Raw genomic sequence first — 25,821 nt, 5'->3', positions numbered from 1 at the left:
AAGCGTCCTTTGCTTTTGTAGAAACACAAATGGAGTTGCTCACAAAAAGGCGTCCGGGGAAGACCGAAAACTGACATGTTGAGCAAATCAGTTTTTATGGTGCAAATGTAAAGACTGAAATGATCTACAGTCATAAAACGGTGACGACTTCAATCGTGTAGCAACATCACTGTTCCAACATAGTTTACCTCCTAGACAGTAAATGTAAAATAAAAGGCAATACGATGTTATGATGCATGTACCTTCCAATATTTCTTCTCATGGATAAAATTATACAGGAGGCATTTTAAGTATCTTTAAAAAAGTTGGGTGTAATAGAAATGATGACACTAAAGACAATTCTAATGTACCATACAAATTTGTGATGAAGATAAAAACCAAGACTAATGTTCAAGGAATGTGAAGCAGATTGTTTTCGAGTGTGCACTATGGGCATTGAGGTTATTTCTTATAATTTAATTTTAGTATCAAAATTCAAAGTAAATCATCAAAAGAAGGTTGATGATGTCGGACACACATTACAAAATTTCGTCTGTGATAATAAACAAAATTTGTCACCCATTCATTAGATGTATTACTTCTGAAATTAAATTACATCGAAGTAAACAACTCCTGTGTGTATCAAATATAATATTTTCTTAATAGTTAAGACTCTTACATAGAGAAAATTTTGTTCCCAGCATTCCATTTACTTGTACCAATGCGCATGACCCCTTACTATGACATTATGAGCCACTTTTTCCCCAGTGGATAAATGACCCAATGTGTTATAATCCACAAAATTGTCAATAACTCTACTATCCATTGCCATATACTGAATATCACACAACTCCCTGATAATATGCACAACTGTGTTATGTCTCATTCTGTAATTTGAGAAGAGTGCTTCAGACTTAAATTCAAAGGGACTTAACTCAAACTAAAATAATACACTACAAATTGTGTCCTTCCTGCATACCAAATTTTGAGAGCTGAACTATCCTAAGTAAATACACTCAATATGACTAGTTTGGATATTAAGTATTGGGTGAAAATGGATTCAAACTTTGTCAGATTGAATGTATTTCGTAAGAACCTTGGTTCGTCAGACAGTTTAGTGGCTTACTATACGAATTTCACCGGTGTGAGTTAGTAGCAATATGTCCACTATACCAAAATCATACCTCTGATGCCTAAAATAACTGACATAATTGTAGAGTGCATACTTCAAGGTTTCAGGGTTTGTCTGAAAACCAAAGATATCCAAAGGCCAAAAAGGGATATTAAAATTAAAATGTAGGTAACTGTGACTTACTAGCCATTCAGTGATACTGAACCTTGCAATTGAACTCCTGTTAGTGTGAAAGTTTGGCCAAACAATTAGGCCAGGATAAAAGCAATAACTTTAAAAAAAAAAAAAAAAAAAAAAAGCCAAACCATACCAATATGCATATATAGCTATTTTTGTTAAATTAGACCACTAGAGAAGAAGACATTTTTTTTCTTCAAGAATCATAAACTGTCATGTTGGGTAGGACAGATTTTATTTCAGAATGTTTCTATTCATCTTCAGCTTCCTTTTTCTTTAAGAATGCTGTCTTTTTCTGTTTAATTCTGTCCTCTCTCTGTGCCTTGGACAATTTAACTCTGTTCCATCTGAAAAACAAGATAAAACATTATAGGAAAGATAGATCATTCATACATTATCATAGACTTAAATGGATTCTACGATTGTTACTTACACAAGATATAGGTTAAACTGATGTGAAAACTACACAAATTTAATAATCAGAAATAGAGCATTTATGAAACATCATACAATACCTCACAAAATTGTGTAGCAGAATATAAAAAACACTACTATGTCTGAATAGCAATTTCATTGATATAATTCTTGGTTGCATTATTCAAGGCACTGGAAATCTGACACTCATCAAAATAATACTTTCATTGTTGTTGTATAAACAAAGGTTGTTTAATTTTCTGAAAAATTAAGTGCTTTTTAGTTCTAATTTTGGTCCTACTTTTTCCTTTTTCTGCAAAAAAAAAAATAAAATAAAATAAAATAAACTAAAAATTATTTAGAAGCCTTTCATGTTGATAGCTAGCTATCCAACTGCTATGTTTTCCACTTTAAATTTCCAAATTCTAAATACAAACCTCTTCTTGGGAACATCTTTCGTAGATTTGGGTTTAGGAGAAGGATCTGATCTTATAGCAGCATGGGCTTTCTTGTACATGGCTTCCAACTGTAATAAAAATTAATTAACTCACATCTGACAATTGTAACATGACAAATGCTGAACCAGAATTAAAATGTCTTCAGTTTCATTTCTAAGTGTAAATGTTTTATTTTCCCTGTGCACTGATAATGAAAAAAAAGGGTGCCTTTGAAATAAATGTTGAACACTGTGCCAAAATGTTCAGTTTTAAAACCATTAATATGTTCATTTGACAGAAAACATGAAAATTAGCAACCATAAAAATAATTATGGTTACAAAACTATAAACCTGAGGTTCCATCCTTTATAGTTCAACACATACAATAATATGACCATTTGTCATATACTATCATTTATTCCTTGAATGGTAAGTTTAAGAGTAATCAAGGGAACCAAGGTTATAGCAGTAATCAAAAGAATGTAATCCAGGGACAAAGACCAGACATGGAAAACAGACATGCACAACAAAGAACATAGAGTAACTAAAATCATACATACAAAGTAACAAAAGCAAATGAGCAACTCGGACTCCACTAAACTGGGAGCATGGACCATAACACATATCAAATATCGATTCCTTCATTTAGTTTTTGAAGAAAGGATATTTTATCAACACATACATTTATTCAAATGTTATCCAGTTTTAAACAATATCTAATGTTCATACCAAAGAAAATAATAATAATAAAAAAAAAAAAAAACACACTAACTTCTGGAGTAAACAACATCTTATGAAAAACAAGAAATCAAATGAGTATGAAAAGCATCTAACGATATGACATCACTATATGAAGCTTATTACATATTAACATCTGTGATTAATAGCAGATGAAAAAAAAAATGTTGGTACTCTACCACTGTATAAGGCAAATACAAATTTTTTTCAGCAAACAAGATGTCATATGAGTATGAAAACTAACTCCACAATTCAGTACCACCATATAAAGCTTTGTATAAAATACAAACAGCCTGTGATTTACACAAGTTGAGAATTAGAAAAAAAAAAGTGTTACGAAGGAGGAATGACAGAATGTGCAACACGGGTAAAACAGTATACCTCTCTTAACACTTAAACCAGGGGTATAAGTAATAAATTTAAATTAATTTTCTTGAAAGGACTGGCATACACTTTCTGAAAATTCCTGCAGGATTACTTACACTGTCACCATTAAGGCCATTCTTAATGAACTGTGAAAACTGTCTCTTGTAGCTGTCTTCATCTTCTTCTTTCAGGGAATTCATATATTCACCAACATGTAGTCCAAAGATGTGCTTCCTAAGGGTCTCAGCACTGAATTCTCCACTGTCCCAACCTGGGAATCTCTTGGTACTGAAACAATGTCAACAGTTTAACTAAAGAGTCTAAACAAAGTTGGTTTTATTTTTCTCAAGATAACAATTTGTACATTTTCCTGCTTAATTGGATTTTGGTCTGACATGTCTTAAGGACTTACAAATTAAGTTAGGATATGGAAATCACTGAATCAATTATGCATACACTGCTTTTCACAAGACACAATTTCAGACATCTCATACAAGCAGAGATGATTTTAGGAGGAACAGGTATTAAAATGGACTTAGGCAGAAGCAGAAGAAAATCATCCCTGTACTTGTATCAAATGTCACAGTGGCCATTGAGTTTACACCAAGAGAAATACATATAAATATCTAAAGGGTATGAAATATGAGAAACAGCAGGGAAGAAAATATAACAAAAATTTGGAAGTAAATATACAGTAAAATCCATGGAAAATCTCATTATCATTTTTGGTAAGAAAGATTTTTTTTGTGTACTTCCATGGTTCTTCCTTGGCAAAATTTTACATTCAATCATTTTCATCATTTCTTATCATAAATTTAGAATTATTTGCCACTAATTCCCATCAACCAAATTTTAATACCTGTGTGGAATATCAAGACCACCGTCAACGGCTCCTTTCATGGCACCAAATACTCGGGCACCAGTGCTTGTTCTGAATAGACCAACATCAAGGTAACATCTGAATGCACCTGGTTCACCGTCAACATCCTCATTGAAGAACTCCTCACCATTGACATCAGTTTGTCCCTGGTAGATTTGATCCAGCTTGAACTGCTTAAGAAGCTGCAAGAAAACATTTTTTTTACATATATTGTTTGTCATTTTTGAAAGACTAGATTTTTTTTTCAAACCAGGATTACATCATTTCAAGAAGGAATTGAATTTTTGTAAGCGAACTTTTCTTTCTCTCAAACATCAGAGTGAAGGACACGATGAAGTAGACACGGCCTAAAAAAAAAATTCTTGAACCTCCATTTGTAAAAACTATATTTCCTTATTACAAATCAAATGTTCAAAACAAGCAAAAAATTAATAGATGCACTTAAAGCAGATAGGTTAAGTGGAAAAACCATTCGAAGTCTCCCCCTCCCAAGAGAGTCTATATGTGTAACATGCACTTTATGCCAGTTCTTATATTGAAAAATTTCTCTTTCTTTTACAGTTACTAGTGCATAAATGCAACACCTTGAAGTATATTCTATTCAATAACTTACCCTTCTAGCCAAAAGAAGTCCTGTACAATAAGCTGCTGCATAATTTGTCAGCCCGACCTTGACGCCGTATCGAGGGAGTTCATGAGCATAAGCTGCACATATGATGTGATCTCCTTCTATTCTGGCGTACGCTATCTGAAAATAGGGAACTCATTTTTACCCAGTTAATAAGAGAAATCTAATCAGTCTTGCATTGTAAATGTATGGGTAAAGGTAGGCCAATTTTTTACACCATAAATACGGGTGTGAGCTAATTAAGTACAGGTCCATTTTTCATGTTCTGAAGTAAAGTTATGAACTAATTTTTTAAGGGGGATCTTTTAAGTGCAGAAATGAATTCAATACACATCAACATTATATTAAATCCTTCCTATACACTAAATAGTGCAGATGATGAACCTTTTTGGTGTTTGTCAAAACAACTTTTTAAAAAAGAAAAGAATCAATTTTCCAGTAAAGACAGCTCAACTTGGCAATTTTTTTTTAAGTTGGGAAATTGCTGTGAAGAGCACACACCATAATTTCAAATTTTCAAGATATTAATAAAATACATGTTTTGGTTGAATGTTTTTCCTAAAAAAGCAGCATGTGTATTGTAGATTTAAATGTAACAATTTTGAACATGCAAGGTCTATTTTAATTAGACTAGCAATACAGTCAGCAAGGCAAAACAATTAATCACACATGCATATTCTAAAGTTGATGGATTTTAACATTAAACTATACCTCTCTATTGAACAAAGTGATAGAAACATTTTTTTATTGTGTTTGTTTATTGTGTGATTCAATTTGGCATTTAATAGCCATGTAAAGAAGTTACTTTTGAAGTCAACATGCAAATAATTTATACCTGACAGATGATGTCTTTGTTGGTAAATCGGACAATCATCCTGTACTTAGGGGTGTTATATTTGTTTTTCTCTTGAATGATGAGGCGTTTTCTAGCATAGTAATCTGTCCTACCCTCTGAAGAAAATTAACATATATATGTTTAAAAGGAGGATAAAAACATACAATAATCAAAACAAATCAGGAACACAAAATAATTCAGGAAACTTTTAAGAAATAAGTGATAGATAATTTAGATTTTCAAATCAAATGTGTTACCAGAGAGGCTCTGAAAATTACTGCAAAGAGCGCATTAAAACTATTCAATCTCTGAAACTTCCTATAAAAATAATTTGGGTGGAAACATCAGTCTCATAAGTTGAGACACAAGACTTGCTTCAAATTCTGAAATATCATCCATAGTCAGTTAATCAACTAGAGAATAGTGTATAATGTACAAACATGCATACCTCGCCTCCTCTTGAATTTAACTTGAAATCTCTTGAAGTAGGCTTTATTCTTAACAACTTTCACGAACCCCTGTAAATCAGACAAGTTTTGAAGTAAAAAGGTTTATACATTGTATTCTGAAATCCTAAATTAAAGTAAAAAAGCCTACATCTATCCACATGTTTCTCAAGGCAATGCAATAATACTTCAATACATGTAGCTTTTAATACTTTTGATGTTCCAATTAACGCAGGTCAACCTAAATGAACATGTCATCGGTTTGGTTCGTGAACCATACGAATAAGTATGACAGAGACTCTAAAACTTATTTAGGACCATCTTTCATGTTAATTTTCTGAGAAGCCTTATTAAAGTAATTTTTCGAAAATAAATGCAACATGTTCTCAATTGATAGAAAACTCTTACAACTTTAACAGGAAAGTGTTACATTTAGAAAAACTGAGGGCCTGCTCAGAACTTATTTAACATGATGATCATTATCAACAAAGTGCATTACATGCAATCATCAGGTGAACAAGTCCTGAAATTAGGCTTAACCCACATTTATAGTACTACTCTTCATATTTCCTTGACAAAAATACAGTTTTATTTAAGTTTTGAAAAATGATCAAAACTTTATATTTTTTGCAAATATCAGCATACAGGAAAATGATTAGATCTAGCTATAGAAGCAGTGGAAGGGCGTTACTCTGTGGTATCGCTGAATCTCCAACTCTTTAGTATGGCACATTGTTCAGACCCCAACTTGACACATCAATATCCTAAATAAAAGATGACGGCTGCAGAGTCAGACGAAATTTGGACTATAAAGTTCAAAGTTTATTAAGATTCAAATCAATGGCCTGTTAAGGATACAATAACAATACAAACATACAGTGGGCGCAACATGGAATTTAATCTCACCTAAATGCTGTTGAGAAAAATTGCATTCTCAACGCTTTTCGCGCGTCCCATCACCGATTGAGTCGCAGCGACAAGATGAGAAACGGCGAGTGCCGGTTGAGACTAATTCACCAATTTGCAAACTATGTGTAGACATAAACAGTTGTTAATTGCAGTGTGAATTAAAATGACAGGAAACTGATTTGCTCTAAGTAATATTCAATTATATTAAATTTACCAGTGTGTGAAGTTTGTAGCTAAGTTGTTTGTTTAACAATTAATTTCGACTTTGATTGACGGATCAGCTGACTCTTTATTAGAAAGATCGTAGTTATAAACAGTATTTTTAATTTTAATTACAAACCAGGGTACAAATTAGATGGCTGATTTTTCAACTAATGTTATTAAAAACTTGAATTTCTAGTATTTGGACCGTTTGACTAATAATGCTATAAACGGTGACTAAAAATTCATTTTCTTTTTTTCTAAATCAACGAGAAGCAGTAGCCTGAACTAATACAGTACATGAAAAGTCAATTCGCCCAAGTACTGTTTATTTCTGTAGTCCTCTAGCTACTTGGTTATTTTGAATCGCTCATCTTTGGTGGGGCAACTCTATTTTTGTAACGTTATATGTATTAAAACAGATTTTTGTTGTATACATACATTATTTGCTTGAGAATGTTCTGCATACAAAAACATAAGAGATTTTTTAAGTTGTTCCGGGATTGAAATTGTTCAGCTGTAAGGTCACGATTTTAGAAGTTTGATTTCCGAAATCCTGAACTACACCAACTTTAAAACATGAAGTGGAATATGATGTTTTACTACAATATTATATATAATAAACATTGTTGAAGAGTTTTCATGCAGTTGTAACCAAGTTATGTCATGTAATTAAATATTTTGTGGGTTGCCATCTGAAAATACAAGTTTTAATTTAAAAGTATTTAAAACATGGAAAATAATTTTGTCCTCATTTTGTCCCGAGTTCCACGATAGTTTGTGAACACAAGCAAAGTTTATTATGAAGTTCTGTAGAGTACAGGAATATTGGAATTCGCTAAAATATTGGTGTGAATTCTAATTTTTGTTACAAAATATAGAATATATAGTAATATAGTAATGTTATGTATGCATTGCCTTCCACACAAGCTCAGGATCAAACGTATTGTACAGAGTTTAAATATTTGTTATTTCAAGTTGTATGAATAGTATGTTCATATAAAATGTCTTCATCCGTTTATTAAAGCCACAGATATTTATAGAAGGCAGCAGAATTATGGACACATGAAGCATCGTGATACAATATAGCATATATGCAAAAAAAAATATAATAATAAAATAGTAAATTTGATTTATTTCACAGAAGCCCATAATCCTTTCCAATGTGGTAGCAGTTTACAGTGTCCAAAAATAGAAAAATAGTTCGCACCAGTTACCTCCCCTGCAATGTGACCATGTGTGCTGTGTACAGCGACGTTAGTGTCTCAGTAATCTTCTTCGTCAAGCTGAACAAGACATCTTGTACATTTTGTGATACGGCAAAGCATTGTTACATACAACTCAAACAGCATTCTTTACTATGTGTATATTGACAGAACCGACAGGTGAGCTGTGTAAGTGTAATTTTCAAATACACAAACATGCCACAAGTTGGGGAACTACTGCTTGTTTACAAAAACAATGCATGTTTTATTATATTACTCTTTTTCTGTTGTGCAACAAAACTTTTTTATTGCAATAAATAATTTGAAATACATACCTAATTTCTCAGTGTCCTCAACAAAAAGGACAACTCAAATATGTATGTCGGTTATTTTATAATTTAAAAAATCGCAATTTTAATGAATCATACTACAAGAACATATACATGTATGTTATATTTTTTTTCTATTTTCAGATGGACAGAATATGTATTGATTTGATAGTTGGCTACTTTTACCTACTTTATTGAAAATAATGTTGTAATATTGCAATAAAAAAATACAAATACTAGGATATCAGCGATTTTTGAGTTCGAAGGAGCTCATGCATGTCTTGTTAGTCAGTATATCTAGATATTACTTCCATGGTCTGTACATATATACTCTATGCCAACTTTCAATTTACTTTATAAAGCTGAGATATTTAGCTTGAGAAATACTTCAACAGCTGAGTTTTGATTACCATGAAACATTCAGGTCTTTAATGACAAATTTGTGATAGATATCTAAAAGATCACATACCCATACATATCCATGTTTTAATATGTTTTGTAAGAACACTCAAGTACAACAGAATTAGTAGTGGTAACAGAGATACTTCAATGAGACAATATCTGATGATGAGAAAAGCTTAAAACAACCAGTTTCTATAACAATTTTCTGTGAAGTTTTCATTTAAGCTTGCAAAAAATATGACATAGAAATCACAGACCTGTTGACATAATTTGCAGAAAAATATGACTTAATATATTAAAGGGTTGGAAAGTTCGTATAGATTGAATGAAGAAGCCATGTTGATCCATTCCAGCTGCACGTCTGTATGTACCTTGATATTGGCCCAATTAGAACTGAATCTACCATTTGTTTCTATAGACTGAATGTAGATGCCTAACTTAACTATCGTCACTGCAGTTACATGTTCTAATTGTTACGCGCTATTTAAATAGGCATTTCTCACACAGTCTTTCCATAGCCAAATACAACTGATCTCACTGACCTAACTAATTAACTAACTGGTAAAACTATAAGATTCCCGCTTTAGTACGTAGTTTTAATGTTCTTACACATCAATTGTCTTAGATTTTATACATTACTGTACTTGGCAAGAGATATGTTAACTTGGATTTCTTGCTTAATTCTTCTATTGTACACATATAAGTTTCTCTTCATTGCACTCTGTGCACGACGGTCATGTATAATACTGTCCACCTTGCAAGATTTATTCTACACTAAATCCCAACGAAAGGAGAAGTCCCGAAAGTTGTAAGTTACTATAATACCTGTAGAACTTTCAAATTATGCAAGACTGTCTTACGGCGAGTGAACAATTACCTAAAACAACTTCTACTTCAAAAATTTTCAGCCTCTTTTATTAATAAAACTATGTAAAGACCTATTTACTACATTCTGGACTCTCGGTTTTTTTAGAAGCACTTCAGAAAGCTAAATCCTGATCATTCATTGCCTTCTTAACATAAAACTTGTAAGCAAGTGTTTCTAGGATAATCTTTTGAAGAAATAGATAGCAAAATATGTTCCCCTTTTTGTTTTCTTACTCAATTAATTTTCAAATATAATCTGAAAATTCACGACATTTTCAAACTTATATCTATAAATATTTGTATACATCGATATATCTACACAATATTGTAAGTGCAGTATTATTGGACTTTGTATACACTTAATTTACAATTAATTTTTAAAATCTGCGTGCATAATTCTTTATACAATATATATTTAAAAATTTGTTTTTATTTTAGTTTGCTTGTATTCAAATTGAAAACATTGAAATTCAAATTGTAGATTTGAATAGGAGTAAATAAAGAAAAAAATTAGTATTTAAAACATAAAAAAGATTAAATTGTTGTTTTTTAAATTCTATTACGCTTTTCAAAACTTGTGAAAATGCGGCACGTTTAATAGTGGTAAATCAATTAACGGTACAAATGGTTGAATGTGGTATTAATTGCCGTGTTAATTTCGAATTTGGAAATAATTAGAACACCTGCAGGGTAAAATTTTGCAGATAAGGATTACCTTTGAACAATTAAGAAACATCGTGATGACGCTCAAAGGGTAGAAATGAATTTCAATCAAGTCTGAAGAAAAAAAGTACTACAATCTAATTAAATAAGTAAATTGTGCTGAAACGCAAGTACAATTAACCTATACTAAAAAAACGAACAGTTTTTTAATTATTACACTGATATTACGTTGAACAGATTTTTTTTGTTAAACAATAAATCATTTCTCAACGCTATCTCGTCATCGATTATCAACCTGTGTTCAGGTGCGAAACGGTGATTGCCACGGAGGCCCAATTCTCAACGCAACTCTGCCTCAACCACATTTAGGTGAGAAATTAAAATCTGTGTTGCGCCCATTGTAAGTGATTCAAAAAACAATACGGTCTTTGATATGAGAAAAAAGACAATACAATTGCATACATATTTATAAATTATGATAAATGACGCTGTAGATAATTATAGCTGGGTTTTGCTATGGGGTTATGTGCATTTGAATTGCATCTTACAGTAAATAAGGGAAGCTTTTCCTCTATTAATTGAACCTCCCCAAGCCTTATGCAAACAAAAAAGTATGTTTTGATAGTTATCTGTTGCAAAAGTCATCAGGGGTAGATACTAAAAGGCAAGCAGGTATGGGTAACAATAATATTAACTATATTTATCATATCAAATTCAAGAATTACCTTGTATATGATCATGTGTGATAGGTATGTACCCTATTAAAAAAACCTCCTCATGTTTAATGCAAGTAAACAAGTATATATAACCGTAATTATTTTGTTGCTAAAGTCACCGAAGGCATCCTCCCAAGTAAAGGTTTCATGTTCATCTTCACTTCCAGTCCCAGTCCCTCAGACCCCTGACATAGTCATTCATATCTTGCGGGTAACGTCCAGCCAATTCGGACTGGTTACTTCTCCGGGTACGAAGCACCAATGAAAATCAATTTTAACATTTTTAGTTGCTGATCATTGCAAACATTTACAGAAATTTAACTGACAGTTCTATGACACGTGCGAAGACTAAATTAAATCGACTAAAATTTCTTGACTTACAGGCCATCGGGGGATGTAATATATCGTAAACGACTCTGTATGTATTGCTTATATTTTCAAATAATGATTCGTGAAAAACTGCTCACCATTTTGAACAGATATTGGAATTGAATTCCTCAATTCCAGATAGCTTCGGTTAGAGGGCCTATATTAGGCGGAAGAGGAAGTAGTATTGTAATCTAAAAATAAAGTCGGTTTTGTTAATAACCTAAGTGAAAGCAAACAGAGAAAAGCACTGTGACAAACCAAGGGATAAACACACTATGTATCATAAGTAAGTTAGCAATATTTAATCCCATAGTACATCAATTTAGCCCTTTAGTTCGTTGAGACATGGTCAAAGGAACAGGATTGTGGTATTAATATTCCAAAATTTCAAAAAATAGCCAATACTTGTAGAAAAAAGCACAAAAAGGCTAGAAAGAGTAATCAAGGGAACCAAGATTACAGCGGTAATCAAAAGAATGTAATCCAGGGACAAAGACCAGACATGGAAAACAGACATACACAACAAAGAACATAAAGTAACTAAAATCATACATACAAAGTAACAAAAGTAAATGAGCAACTCGGACTCCACTAAAAACTGGGAGCATGGACCAGGTGCACCGGTAGGGTAAGCGTCCTCTGCAGAAGATATTCTGGTGGCATAAGCATTTTGCAAAACACCAAATCATTAAGGGTATCACTATTTTACCCAAAACCCATCCTGATATACTTTGGATAAAATTGAATAAAACCTTTTTTCAATTTAGCTCAAGATATTTATCTTGCCACTGTATATATTTCACCGGAAAATTCGAAATTTTACGAAAATGGTATAGACTCAGTGTGTGATCATCTTCGAACTGAGACTTCAAAATATAGTAAATTCTGACATATTTGGATACTGGGACTTTAATGCATATACTGGTACTAAGTCAGACTTGATTATTAATGATAATTCCCAAAATATTCCCAATGAAAATGATCGGTATATTGAAGGCCAATTTATGCATAGAAATAATAAAGACTCTAAATATCTAAACAATAGTGGAAGTTTTTTGCTAAATCTATGCAAAGAATCTAGCCTTAAAATTCTAAATGGAAGGAAAAGAAGGGGACCCACCAGGAAACTTCACATGCATAACATACAATGGATGTAGTGTAGTTGATTATATTATTGTATTGCAATACTTACTTAATAGTATTGGATATTTTGAAATAAACAATTTTACATCATTGTCAAATCACTGTTCAATATGTTGTACTTGTTCTCCTCTTTTACTTATAGAAATAATGACCAATGTCCACTGGATCCCCTCCCAGGAAACTTTTTATGGTCGCCTGATGCAATAGAAAAATATAAAATTCTCATGAACTGTGAAGACAGTTCTAATAAGTTAAAAAACATTTCTTTTGATGAACCCAATACTGCAGTTAACATGTTTAATACTATTTTGGTTGATAATGCCAAAAAATTGGCAAATTTTTTAATAAAAAAATATTAACCCTCAACGTAAAAAGAGTGGAAAGAAACAATGGACATCTGAGAGTTGTACAGACCTCCATAGATCAGTTAAAAATTATCAAAAAACTTGTCAACAAATTTCCAGAAAATGCTGAATATAGGAAAAAATTTTATTCACTTCGATCTAAGTTAAGAAGATTATGTAAATATGAGGAAAAGATTCACAGAGAAAAACTTTGCTAAGAAATTTCCTCCATGAATGATAAAGACCCCAAATCCTTTTTGAATCTAGTTAACAAACTAGACAATAAATCAAAATCAGAAAAGACAAATATTTCTCTTAATACTTTTACTGAATTTTATAAGACCTTAGAAAAAAATAATAACATTAACTTTCAAAACAATATAGATGATGAATATAATAAACTATTTAATGAACTAAAACAATGGATCATCTTTCACTTTCGAATATGAAGAGGAAATCAAGATAGATGAAATTAAAAAAGCTATTAGTTCACTCAAAATCAACGTCATCTGATATGATATCAAAAGAAATGATTAACAATGATGTATACACTCTAATAAAACCACTTCATTAATTATTTAATATAGTATTTAAAAGTGGTTTGTTTCCAAAAATATGGAACGAAAGCTACTTAGTGCTAATACATGAAAAAGGTGACAAATTTGACCGTGGTAATTACAGGGGAATATCCATCACATCTAACCTTGGAAAACTTTTCAACAATTAAAGTCATACTTAACAGAATCTTAAATTTTATAAAAAAAAATGTAATCTTTTAAGTAAAAACCAAATTTGATTTACAGAAAAAAGTCGCACTTCTGACCACTTATTTACATTAAAGTCAATTGTCAATGCAAAAAAAATCAAATCACAAAAAAAGTTTTTGCATCTTTTATAGATCTTAGAAAGGCTTTTGATACCGTGTGGAGAAAAGGGCTTTTCTATAAAATTCTACAAAACAAATTCCCACTGTTAATATCAAATATTCTCATATCGATGCGTATACAAATACATCATTCAGAATTAAATTTGATAATGGTCTAAGTCCATTTTTTTAGCTCCGCGCGTAGAGTGAAACAAGAAAATGTTTAAAGTCCCATTTTATTTAATTCCTTTATTGATGATTTAACAAAAAAAGATATTGACCATCCAGAGACGGATCCAGTAATCATAGAAGAATCCTCATTCAACATTCTCTTATATGCTGATGACATTGTTTTATTGTCAGAAAGTCAGTCTGGTTTACAACATTGTTTAGATAAATTGCGCTCTTATTGTAAATCATGGAGACTTGAGGTCAATGCAGACAAATCTAAAGTTATTATCTTCAATTCTAATGGTAAAACAAATGAAAATTCATTTATTTATAACAATTTACCTATTGAAACTGTAACACATTATACATATTTAGGTTTAACCATTAAATATAATGAAAATTTCAATTTAGCAATAGATAATTTGATTGGAACTAGACCAAATTATATAGATGATTTGTCTAAACTGGCCGAGAGATTCCATAAGAATAAGCTCTCATCAGCTTATGATTGAGAGACGAAGACACCTCAACATTCCAAAAGACAATAGAATATGCCCCGTATGCCATATCAAAATTTCTTCTTTGTATAAAAACTTTGATACGTTTAATATTATATATAAAAAAAAAAAAACTGAAGAATATTGTTGAACAGTAAAAATCCTAAATTACTGAGGTTGTCTTCCAATTTCATATCAGATTACACGAAAAAAAAGAAAAAGTCTTGTCAATTGATATATAAATTGTATTTTTATAACCTTTTATAACTCCAATTCAGTAAGCTACATTTGTAACTACTGTACATTATATAACACATGTTCAATATGTTCAATTCATGTAATTTTAATATTAGCCAAAACCACTTATTGTAACTGTGTCAGAGCTAAATAAATATTTGTTTATTTGTTTGTTTGTTTATATTCTAGCGTTCCTTCACTGTCGAAATTTACAAAATGATGATAATGATGATGAATTAAACAAGTAGATGATGGAAACCAACATACATACATTTCAAAACTATTTATACCTTTGATAACTATTTGGTGTATATTATGAATAGAAGATAGGGAAAAGGGCTGGTTCCAGTGGCGGATCCAAGGGGGATCCCCCCTTAGAAAAAAAATGTTAAAAAATTGTGGGTGTTAAATCATGAAAAACACTCACTTCGTGATCCTCACCGGTGATCTTGTCAAGAAATTTTTTGTCCCCCCCCCCTTTTACCTAAAACTCTGGATCCACCAGTGGGTTCTGTAACCAGTGCCTTGAATCGCTCTACTATATTGACCGAAGTGTACTATATTGGTAGTTTATTCCATTGTGTAATTGTGTTGGGAAAGAACGAGTATTTGTAACAGTCCTTTTAGGTATAAATGTGCTTACAGTTGAATAGGTTGCTGTGTCTTGTTCTACTGTCTGATGAAACATATAAATTTGATGTTGGTACTGATACAATATTATGAATAATTTTATAAAAGACCACCAATCTATATCTTAAACGTCTGACTTGTAAAGGATACTAATTTAAAGTTGAAAGCATGTCTGTAATTGAACTTGTGTTGTGATATCAGTTGCAGGTATTAAAAGCGGGCAGCTCGTCTTTTGACTTTTTCTATACGTAAAAGGTGACTTTACAAGTTCCCCCCGCTTTTCGGGGTCAGGTGAAAAGAACATACAAAAGATACAAAAAGCAGCATCTAGGTTTGGAGAAAAACAGAGTCTAGGGTAATGGCTAAACAAGCTATACTTGAAAGGACCTGTATCGATCACCAAGCTTGGAAGAAGGAAATGCAATGGAGCATCGGGTTGGTATACATTACTCCAGCTGTGTTAGAGGTTGTCTGACAAGCTATTTTCTGACTTGGTGCCATCCTAACCTCTAGCATCTGACATGTTGAAAGCCACCGCAAATGTGAATTAGCTAATCATGAATTTTGAAATATTTTAAGTCTTTTATTTATATAAGAGAAGTTTAACCTACCGGAAATCCTATTTTTTTTTGTTTTAATACCTAGAAAACATTTGTAATGAAGATGGTTATCAAAGTGACTAGCCATTTTGAATTAGGTCACTAATTTTGGGGAATACAATATATTTTTTTGACAAAACGAACTTAAAGTTGCATTGGCAAAGTCAATTCTTGGTTGATCTGCACCATGAAAACTGATTTATTCAACGGGTCATAGTTTTCCTTTCCTCGTTTGTCTACCCCGGACTTTTATGAGCAACTCGGCGGGTGTTCCTAGAAAAGCAGAGGACGCTTACCCTACCGGTGCACCTGGTCCATGCTCCCAGTTTTTAGTGGAGTCCGAGTTGCTCATTTGCTTTTGTTACTTTGTATGTATGATTTTAGTTACTTTATGTTCTTTGTTGTGTATGTCCCTTGATTACTCTTTAGTATGTTCGTTTCGCCAATTTTAAAATCCGTAATTTTATCAACCGGAATTACACATTCAAAAAGCTAAATTTGAAGTTTATTTAGTCTGCTTTTACAACGGATTACCAGAATTGCTGGATTTTCTAATCAGGTGGGTCATTTGTTTTTCGTCTATTTAGTCACCTTATCCCGTGTTATGGTAAAGTAACTGTATAAAATGTTTTAAATGGTAAAAATTTTACAATAATTCCGCCGATTTCAAAATACGGCGGAACGAGCGGTATACAATATGGCGCTCGGAAGTAAGAGGTTGGGGTATGGAGGAACGGAATTCCAACCTCTTACGTTGTAGGAGTAGGTATATATGTGCTAGCAGATCAAATTTTTGGATATCGACGGTAATTTTTTTGGCAATGAATAGTCCAATATCGAAACGGTATCTAGGAATTTCTCCCTCATCGGTCTCATCTTGTTAATTTCTACGTTTTGCAGGTGTTTTTCAGGGGAGGAAGCAGTAGACCTGAAGTTAAAGATGTTTGATTGATCACTAGGCGTAGTATTTCATATTCGTAAATTTGATATTTGATTTCATTCACAAAATTTGATTCATATTTACCTGAAGGGAGTATCTTGTAAAACAAATTAATGTCTATACAATATAAACGGCCGTCATAATTAGTTTAAAGGTGCCAGAATAAATAATTGACAAATAACGAGATGAAGAGATTAAGACTGTCTAATACTACTAGTTAAAATCACAAACCTTTTCTTTGATACTGTTTTCCCCCAAAATGTTATTTTCGATCTTTCAGTTTTATACATGTACATTTATAACGTAAAACATTTACCTTAATTAAACCAATTTTGAACAGTGCTCAAGATGTACATATATCATGTTTTATTCTAATTTTAAGTCATATTCATGGCCAAAAACACCGACTTTTATTACAAAATTAGCCCATAGTTTTTTGTGACAACTGCCGGGACACGTGCCTCCTTGCCCCATCAATCCGTCCCTGTTTATAAGCAACTCGGCGGGTGTTTCTAGAAAAAAACACTGATAACGCTTACCCTACCGGTGCACTTGATTCATGCTCCCTGTTTTTAGCGCTTTTGTTTTCGTTTACACATGCATGTGCGGGTTATTTCAGTTTTTTCATGTTCTTCATTGTATGTGTATAGTCATATTTTATTACCGTTCGAATTTTGGTTCCCTTTGGTTTGTTTGTTTGTTTGTAAGCAGCAATATTTCAGCTATATTCAGACGATGGGCATGAAAGGGATGATAAAATGAACATGAAATGATGATAAAATGAAAGTGAGATGGGACACAAGGACAATGGGGTCGACAAATTTTGATTGCCACTGGAAATAGGGAGAGGTGGGTAGGGTCGGGCAATATGGCCTATGGCGGAGCCCTATGGTTCCTACTCCGGGAGAATACCACAGTAGGGTTCTTTAACGTGCGAGAAACGTGGCATATTTCCCAACATGGTGCACCACTACGGTTTGCGGTCAGGTTTTCCGTATTATAGCCTGACAACCCCAGCATGTAACACGCAAGGGGTACCCCATTCCACCACCTGGGGCACACATCCCAGTTGCTCTGTGGACAGAGCTCCTTAGCCCCCGGCTAGGGTTCTGAGCACTATTTAGTCGCCTTTTACGACAAGCTTAGCGCTGCTGCATGCCTATTCTTTTAACACCTGGACCTGTACGGGATGGTTCTCTTGGTGTCTTTTTTATTTCACGTTGTGTTAACACTATGTACATTTTGGTTTCGTAAGATTTCCAAAGAATGGCAAATAAATATTTTTTTTCCGAAAGTAATTTTCATAAAATCCGGAATCTTTCCATGTGAAACACACCCTTAATTTGTGTTCACTTGAAAGATTTATTTGTACTTTGAAAGGGGTCGTTATTGTTTTCGTCAATCAACGTTTTTGTGGTTATTCGATATTTACAAAAGTCGCTGTCAATTACATGCTTATATGTCTGTTACTAGAAACAGTTTTTGTAAAGCACACGGATGACGTCCAACTTTAAATGGTTTGTTGTTTCCAATAGACAGAAAAGGCGGCTGCTTTTTGAAATGATTATCAATTTTGGCTTATAAGCATTGGTGGGAAATTCGGAGCATTTTATTGCAAGCTTACAGCGTACCTGAGCAAAGAAAGCATACCTGACTGACCTACTCAATTTATTGTCTAACATCGAAATCTTTCCAACCGTACAAGTTCTGGCCTGTCAGGAAAATGTCAACATAGCCATGTCCATTGCACGTTAGCACAATCGACTGTTTATTTTCCCCGTTGTTTTGACATGAGTTATGGATGATTATGAGCCCCAAGCCTTGTTATTACATAATGTGCATGATTTAAGGAAACGTCTATTGGAGACTGAGAAAAATCTTAAGAAGTTGTCTAAGATTGAGCACAGAGAAAAGAATAGATTTGAGTAAGTGTATGTACAATACTGAATACATACCTGCCAACTTCTGAAAATTGCAATCTTTTTTTCAGGCGGTACAACATGTGAATGGACAATTTCACTACATACGTATCATGCAAACTCTACTGGGCAGTGAGTAGTCCTCTCCATTGAAACAAGTTCATGCCCAAAATTTTAGGCAAAACATCTAAGAGGTTGCTGATATTTTTCTCTCAAAAACGAGCTATCATACAATAATTTTCAATAAGGAATGAACTTTTGGTGAGCAGATTTGCAAGAATTGCTTCTGTCTTGAAAAGGCATGATCTACTCTCTGACCAGTTTGGGTTTTAATGTATGAATGATATCCCAGTGGTATTAAAGTTGATCAAGTGTTTTATGTGGTTTAGGCCAAATTTAAAATGAAGTTTTGTTTCCCCTTACCCAACCTACAATGTACATGTACCCATAAAAATTGGCCCTACCCAAATATTTTATGGCTATTCTCTGACAAGATTTAAAAAAAAATTTAAAATAATATTTTTCACTTCTTTGATCATGGCTTTTACAGTCACATGAACAAATTTTCCCTATGTACCTACTGAATGTCAGGAACTAGATTGTGTGAGAGGAAATGAACATCTAAGTGTGGCCCAAGTAATAGAAGTTATATAGAAGTTAAATAAATGGATAAATAAAAGTTTTCAAGCTCCCTTATGCATACCTGCCAACATGCACATTTTAATCATTCTTTCATGATTTTGACTGTTTGTCCCGCTAACACAATTTTTCAGGTAAGATTACTCCTAAAACCTGATTTTGTCAAAATTACCTAAAAAACTCTGAATTCAAACCCCTAAATTCTTGTTTTAATCTCATTTCTTAGAATTGAAGAGTTGTATGCTCCTGAAGGAAGCATTTATGGTTGTATTATCAACTTGGTTCTGTATACATATGGCAAGAAAAAGCATCAATATCCGGTTTGTACCTGCATTTTCAGGAGCTGAAAAACAGCATAATGGCAGCTTCATTTGCGTATACTTGTGTATGTGCAATTGAGCGCCAAACCAGTCTCTGAAAATATTTGCTAGTTTCGATAATTAAATACAAATCGAATCATAGTTTTTCCAAGATAGGGTTGGCCTTATAGTCTGCAGTATGGCTCCCGGATATTTATGAAAATTATGTCATCAATATTACCCATAATTCTCGGTTCATAAAAATTGCGAAACGAAAACGAACCAAAAGGAAATGAAAATATTTGATAAAAGAAAGAATTGAAACGAAACAATTCGATAAAATGAATCAAATCGTAATAAAAACATAATTAAATTATACTAAATGAAACAGAATGCCGCGAAACTAAATACAGTAAAAGAAATCTTTTAAGATGTTTCACAAATTTTAAGAACCATAATGTTAACAGTGCCGGACAATTTGACCCAAAGACATTTCGGACCACGAAAACTAGTAAGTCTTTATGAATGCCGAACATTTTGGCCGATTGACATATCAGACCATGACAATTAGTATAATGCTTTAGGGCAAATATATATCATTACAAAATTTTCCATACTTGAAGGTATAACATATCAAATAAGAGCTGACAAAAAATTTGTTTTTATTAATGTTTCTTCGGAGCGTTAAAAGGTTTCACCTTCATCATATTAAATCTGATAAAAGGTGCTAATTGCTGTCTAAACAGGTTAGGGTAGTTTTGTGACAGGTACATGTACATTTGTAAATAATCTCGGAGGAGCAATCAGTTTGACAATTAGAAAATGAATCCTGATGGGATCTGCCACTATTTTATGAACAGCCAATCATTTTTCTAAAGATTAATTCCTACTCCACAAATAACTTGATAATTACTGTCAATTAATAGATCTAAAATTTGTAGAACCATGTATGTAAACAAATTATAGAGTTTTCGTTGTTTATACATGAGTTACCTCCTCTGCAGTCTTCACATTTCCTGTAATATCGCCTGAATATAGCTGAAATATTGCTGCTCGGGCATTAAACCCCAGTAATCAATCAATCATGTAATTTCAACAGTGCAGTAATTTTCCCAAAAGTTTTGTTTGCAATAGTTAATAGAAATACTATTCCTTTTAAATACAGTGAAGTGGCGATTTTGGAAATTTGGTAGCAACATTCTTGAATATTTATGTCACATGTCCTGAAAATGTCGTATCACATATTGTCTTGTGTAAAAACCCCATGGGAATTTTCAAAAGTTGGCAAGTATGCTTATGTGGTTGTTTCATCCAAATTTAATTGAAATTCTGAAGTTTAAATTTTTCTCAAAAAAATTTAAGAAAAAATTAGGTCATCATAAAGAAATTCCAAGATTCTCATCGAACATTTTTTCAAAATTAGGGGTGATGGCAAATTTTATCATATATTTTTATATTAATTTAAGTAAAAATGCTGTCAATTTGAAAGAAATTGACCTTAATTGTGGGAAAAAATCAAAATAAAATTTTTCAGGGACGGTGAAAAAATTAGTACAGGAAAGGATGAAAATGTAGGTTATTTTATATTTTGGCCTTAACCTATTCACATATATGTACAGTGTACTACTACAGTTTTAGAATATTTTGTGCACATCTTCCCAATTTTTTAAAATTGTGTTGTTTAAAAAAAGGTTATAGGGTTAACATTTGTATTTGTATTGAAAACATTTTGGTCATGAAGAGTTTTACATATACATGCAAACCACATGTACATTTTACTTTCAGATCAATAACATATTGATCATTCTTTGAAAAGTGAACATTTAGTTTCAACACATTTTTTGCCAGTGGTGGATGTGGGTCTGGGGGGGGGGGGTGGGGTGGTGATGAGAGGTTCAACCCTTAAAATTGGGATTTTTTTTTAGCATGAAATTTGGACTTTTCACAAATTCTACACCCAAAAATTTTTGCCTTGATTTGCTCTGCATTTAATTTTATCTATGCCCCCCAGCAACTTGAAATTCTGGATCAAAACCTGAATGCATACCATGAGGTAAAATTTTTCAGACAATATGATAAATATTTGTAATTGCTGCTACCAATTTTTCAAAATCATCCAAATGTCAGAGGGGTATGCCAAGGTGGCTTTCACTTCAAACAATGATTAGTTTGTCTACAGCTGAGAAGTTCTAATTTCAAATGAGTTAATCAATACTTTGGAATGTTTATAACAGAATGATTTATGCTACCATGAATTAACTCAGCAGTGAATGAAAAAAAATGAATTGCTTGTTTCCTAGATTCAGTGTTTAATTTCATTATTGTTGACGAAAAGTTATTGTGCATGTGGAAACCTGATAACCTACATGTACATGTAACTTTGCCAGATAACCTGCTAAGATACATGTAGTATTATGGGATATTTAAATGTTGGCTGAGCTGATACATTTCAAATTTTTACATGATTGCCCTTTTCAGAGAGGATGATGACGTTGAAAGCATCAGTACAGTTACTAGTCATCCAGACAGGTTGTTCCCACTTAGTATTGATGAATTGATACAGGATAACAGACAGGATGACCGAGAAAGTGTTACATCAGCTGGTCTGGCAACACTCCCTGAATCATCCTATGCAGGATTTGAAAGAGTCAATCCAGTTTCTAGTACTCCTAGCAAACCAAAGGTAAATTATTAATCATTATTATACACATGTAGCAGTGATTTACCAAATTTTCCCTGTGTAAAAATATTTGAAAATTCACACTGTAAAAAAAATTTTGTACCGGTAATTTGACTCTCAGACTTTCTCTCGTAAAAATGTCACAACACGAATAACAATCTGCCATTCACAAAGTTTCAAATTTATATTGAAAAATGCCAGCAATAATGGACAAAATAGATAAAATAAATAGAATAATCAATTGATTATCAGGAATAACCAAAACATAATCACTCATACCAAGAACTTATTAACATTGAACTCATGCATAGGACAAGTTCTGCACAATTTTTAAATCTTGGTATTCTTCGTCACTCATGATCATATTTTAGGTATTCACTCTTTCCGTTTAACTAACCTGGTTCTGCATAATCTTTAAATCATGGCATTCTTTGTCACTCATGATCATATTTTGGGTATTAATCCTTTCCATTTAACTATCCTACATGTAATGGTACACAATCTTTAAATCTTGGCCTTTTTTGTCACTCATGGTCATATTTTCGGTATTCACCCTTTCCATTTAACTATCCCAATTCTGCAAAATCATTAAATCTTGGCGTTCTTCGTCAATCGTGATAATATATTGGGTATTCTCCCTTTCCAATTAACTATCCTAGTTCTGCAAAATTTTTAAATCTTGGCATTCTTCGTCACTCGTGGTCATATTTTAGGTATTCACACTTTCCATTTAACTATCCAATTATTCACAGTCTTGAAACATTATGATAGGCATGCATTTCATTTCATGATGCAAAATCATTTACATGTAGTTTACAATTTAGGTAACATTGCTAATATTTGACCTTCAAACTTAAAAAAGAATAAAAATAAAGATTAATACTTATGGTTCTTAATGGCAATTTTTTCCCTTCAACATATTTATCAGCTTTATTTGAAAATATATTGCACCACTGGAAATAATACATTGTGATGAATTTTGATTAAGGTTTTTGTTTGTCTTAGAAATTTCTGAAGTAGTCATTGGATTAGTTTTATATTTCAGATGGGGGGAGGGGGTGGGGGTGGTTGGAATTCATTTGTACTTTGTTCAAGTTAAAGATATATAATAGTAAAACAATTGGGTCAATGGACGACAACATTCACTATGTCATTCAAACTGGACAAACGTATAGATTGTGCTTAAGGAAGGTTGTATATTGATTTTAACAAGTTCTTACATATTCTTAAGTCACTTGAGTTTGGTGGTAGTCCTTATTATTTGATAGTTATCATGGAGATTCTATATTTAAGTGATGTTATCTTGTATTATGCTCTTGTGTTGTCAAAAGTTTTAGCCATTGTTGACATTTCACTATTGCATCATGGGACATCTTTATATTTTTAAATGACGTCATAGGCATTGTACACTTGTATGTCCCATATTTTTGTTGTAAACTGTGTCACACTGTGTGGTTGAACTATAAATAGGAAATCTCATTTCTCTCTGGTTCAGTATTGTCTACCTAAACTAGATAAATCCCTGAAATACCCAAGAATGCCCTGAGGTGAAGCCAAAGGGTGTACAGGGTACTGAAGGATGTTAAAATTTCCATATCTACGGATATTAACATTTTATTTTTTATTTCTTTTTGAATATAGTCAGGGTTTTACAACATCCCCCTACTTCACTACCTGACTAGAGTGTAATGAGGTTTTGTAAATTTGTATATAATCCTCACTATATTATATTAATTTGAAAAACTGCACTTATCATACTTATTCACTCTCACTCTCACATTCTCTCATGCTCAAAAGACAATCATTCGATGATACATACATTTCAATTTACAATTTGAAATAAAAAAAGATGAAATGTACTAAAGTCTAGTGAACACAATAAACAAATTTATGCAAAACATTATTTTTCTTGGCAATAAAATGTTCAATGCGATAGTAATGTCGAAATCTTTGCTTTAAACCAACAATGTTAGGCAGTTTTTCTTCCAATTTGCATTTGAATATGTACTGTTTTCTAATAAATAACAAAAGATTTAATTTGATATCTGCCTCAGGAACACCAAAAAAGAAAGTGCTTTTTTTCATAACAAAATCAGAATAATATTTTCTAAGAAAAATCTGAAAATCATATAAGACATTTGAAGTGACTAAGCAGTCAAAAAACAGATGTTCTATAGTCTCTATACTCTGGTTACAAAAAGAATACAAATTTGAATCTTTTATATGAGTCTTGTACAGAAACATATTTGTAGGTACAACTCGATGTAAAAACTTGTATTGGAAATTGGCAAGATAAGCATTACTACAACACTTGTTATTCAGAACAAAATATGTTTTCAAATCTGGAATTTATTATATATGATTCACTTTCCCATTTCAAATATTTTTCATGGGGGAAGACAGCATTGTAATTTCACTGAATGATGATAAATAAATCTAATACATTTATTATTAACAAGCAATTTCAAAAATGAATCCTCAACAATGTGTATCATTGTGTAGTCTACATTTTTTAAAATAAATTGTCTTAAATCAGTAGGAATACTTGATATTAAGGAAAATATTTCACAAAGTTTTGTGTATGTACCTTGCATGTCAGTTCTATAAAGGTGAGGAATTTTTTCCCCACTATATCAAATACATCACTTAGATATTTGACATCTGAATCGTCCCACTTAATAAAGTAAGAAAAATCTTGTAAAGGCACAAAATTTTAAATATCTAAGCTTAAGCCCTCATTAATATCTGTAAGTTTTTGTAATGGTTTAGATAACGATAAAGCATAAAACACATCTTTCCAAAACGGATTTTTAACATTTTTTGATACTTCTAATAACTTCTCCTTTTGTAAAGAAAAGGCTTTCACCCCCCAATAGTCTTTTAATTCAATATTAAGCAAACTTTGCCACTCTCCTTCTATTTGTAAAAAGAGCCTTCTCACCCACCCAATTTTCAAATACATGATAAAAGAATGTAGATGGACCATGGACCTATGAGTGTTTTATGCTTTATCTTTTCTGTTTTTCCATCCCATATAAAATTGTAAAACATTCTATCTAAGTCATTAATCAAAGATTGATTTATATTAGGCAATGCTGTAAATAAATGTATAAGCTTTGGAATTGCTAAATTTTTTATTGCAGTGATTTTACCCAGAAGTGTCAG

The 25,821-nt window shown here is 32.3% G+C and overlaps 2 protein-coding genes and 1 long non-coding RNA gene across 6 annotated transcripts in view; 1 reads left to right on the top strand and 2 right to left on the bottom strand.

Annotated features, from left to right (window-relative positions):
- Positions 1-1,506: 1,506 nt before the first annotated feature.
- Positions 1,507-11,922, bottom strand: LOC148611254 (large ribosomal subunit protein uL18-like). Of its 2 annotated transcripts, none has more exons than XM_088591592.1 (8): positions 11,792-11,922; positions 6,035-6,104; positions 5,587-5,702; positions 4,737-4,871; positions 4,103-4,305; positions 3,360-3,531; positions 2,140-2,228; positions 1,507-1,635 (listed from the first exon to the last, which is right to left on the bottom strand). In XM_088591592.1, the coding sequence occupies exons 1-8, from the start codon at positions 11,792-11,794 to the stop codon at positions 1,539-1,541; spliced, it is 885 nt and encodes a 294-aa protein (XP_088447718.1). In that variant the 5' UTR covers positions 11,795-11,922; the 3' UTR covers positions 1,507-1,538. The 2 variants fall into 2 exon arrangements, with proteins under 2 accessions (XP_088447718.1, XP_088447717.1); XM_088591591.1 differs by lacking the exon at positions 11,792-11,922 and adding an exon at positions 11,334-11,363.
- Positions 11,923-12,892: 970 nt separating this feature from the next.
- On the bottom strand, positions 12,893-24,007 carry LOC148611253 (uncharacterized). The gene is made up of 3 exons (XR_015924094.1): positions 23,877-24,007; positions 23,054-23,317; positions 12,893-13,031 (listed from the first exon to the last, which is right to left on the bottom strand). It is a non-coding gene; the product is annotated as an uncharacterized LOC148611253 (long non-coding RNA).
- Positions 18,618-25,821, top strand: part of LOC148611252 (uncharacterized) — a 41,422-nt gene continuing 34,218 nt past the window's right edge. For all 3 annotated transcript variants that reach the window (XM_088591589.1, XM_088591588.1, XM_088591587.1), the window contains exons 1-2: positions 18,618-19,044; positions 22,455-22,659. In XM_088591589.1, coding sequence (XP_088447715.1) covers positions 18,917-19,044; positions 22,455-22,659 — 333 coding nt within the window. In that variant the 5' untranslated portion in view covers positions 18,618-18,916. The remainder of the gene's footprint in view (positions 19,045-22,454; positions 22,660-25,821) is intronic.

Source organism: Perna viridis, chromosome 7 (genome assembly GCF_037379345.1).
Source record: "Perna viridis isolate PV_CMFRI_1.1 ecotype Kerala chromosome 7, ASM3737934v1, whole genome shotgun sequence".
NCBI classification, from domain to species: Eukaryota; Metazoa; Mollusca; class Bivalvia; order Mytilida; family Mytilidae; genus Perna; species Perna viridis.
The sequence above is the reverse complement of the archived record's forward strand: the minus strand, read 5'-3'. Positions and strand labels throughout refer to the sequence as shown.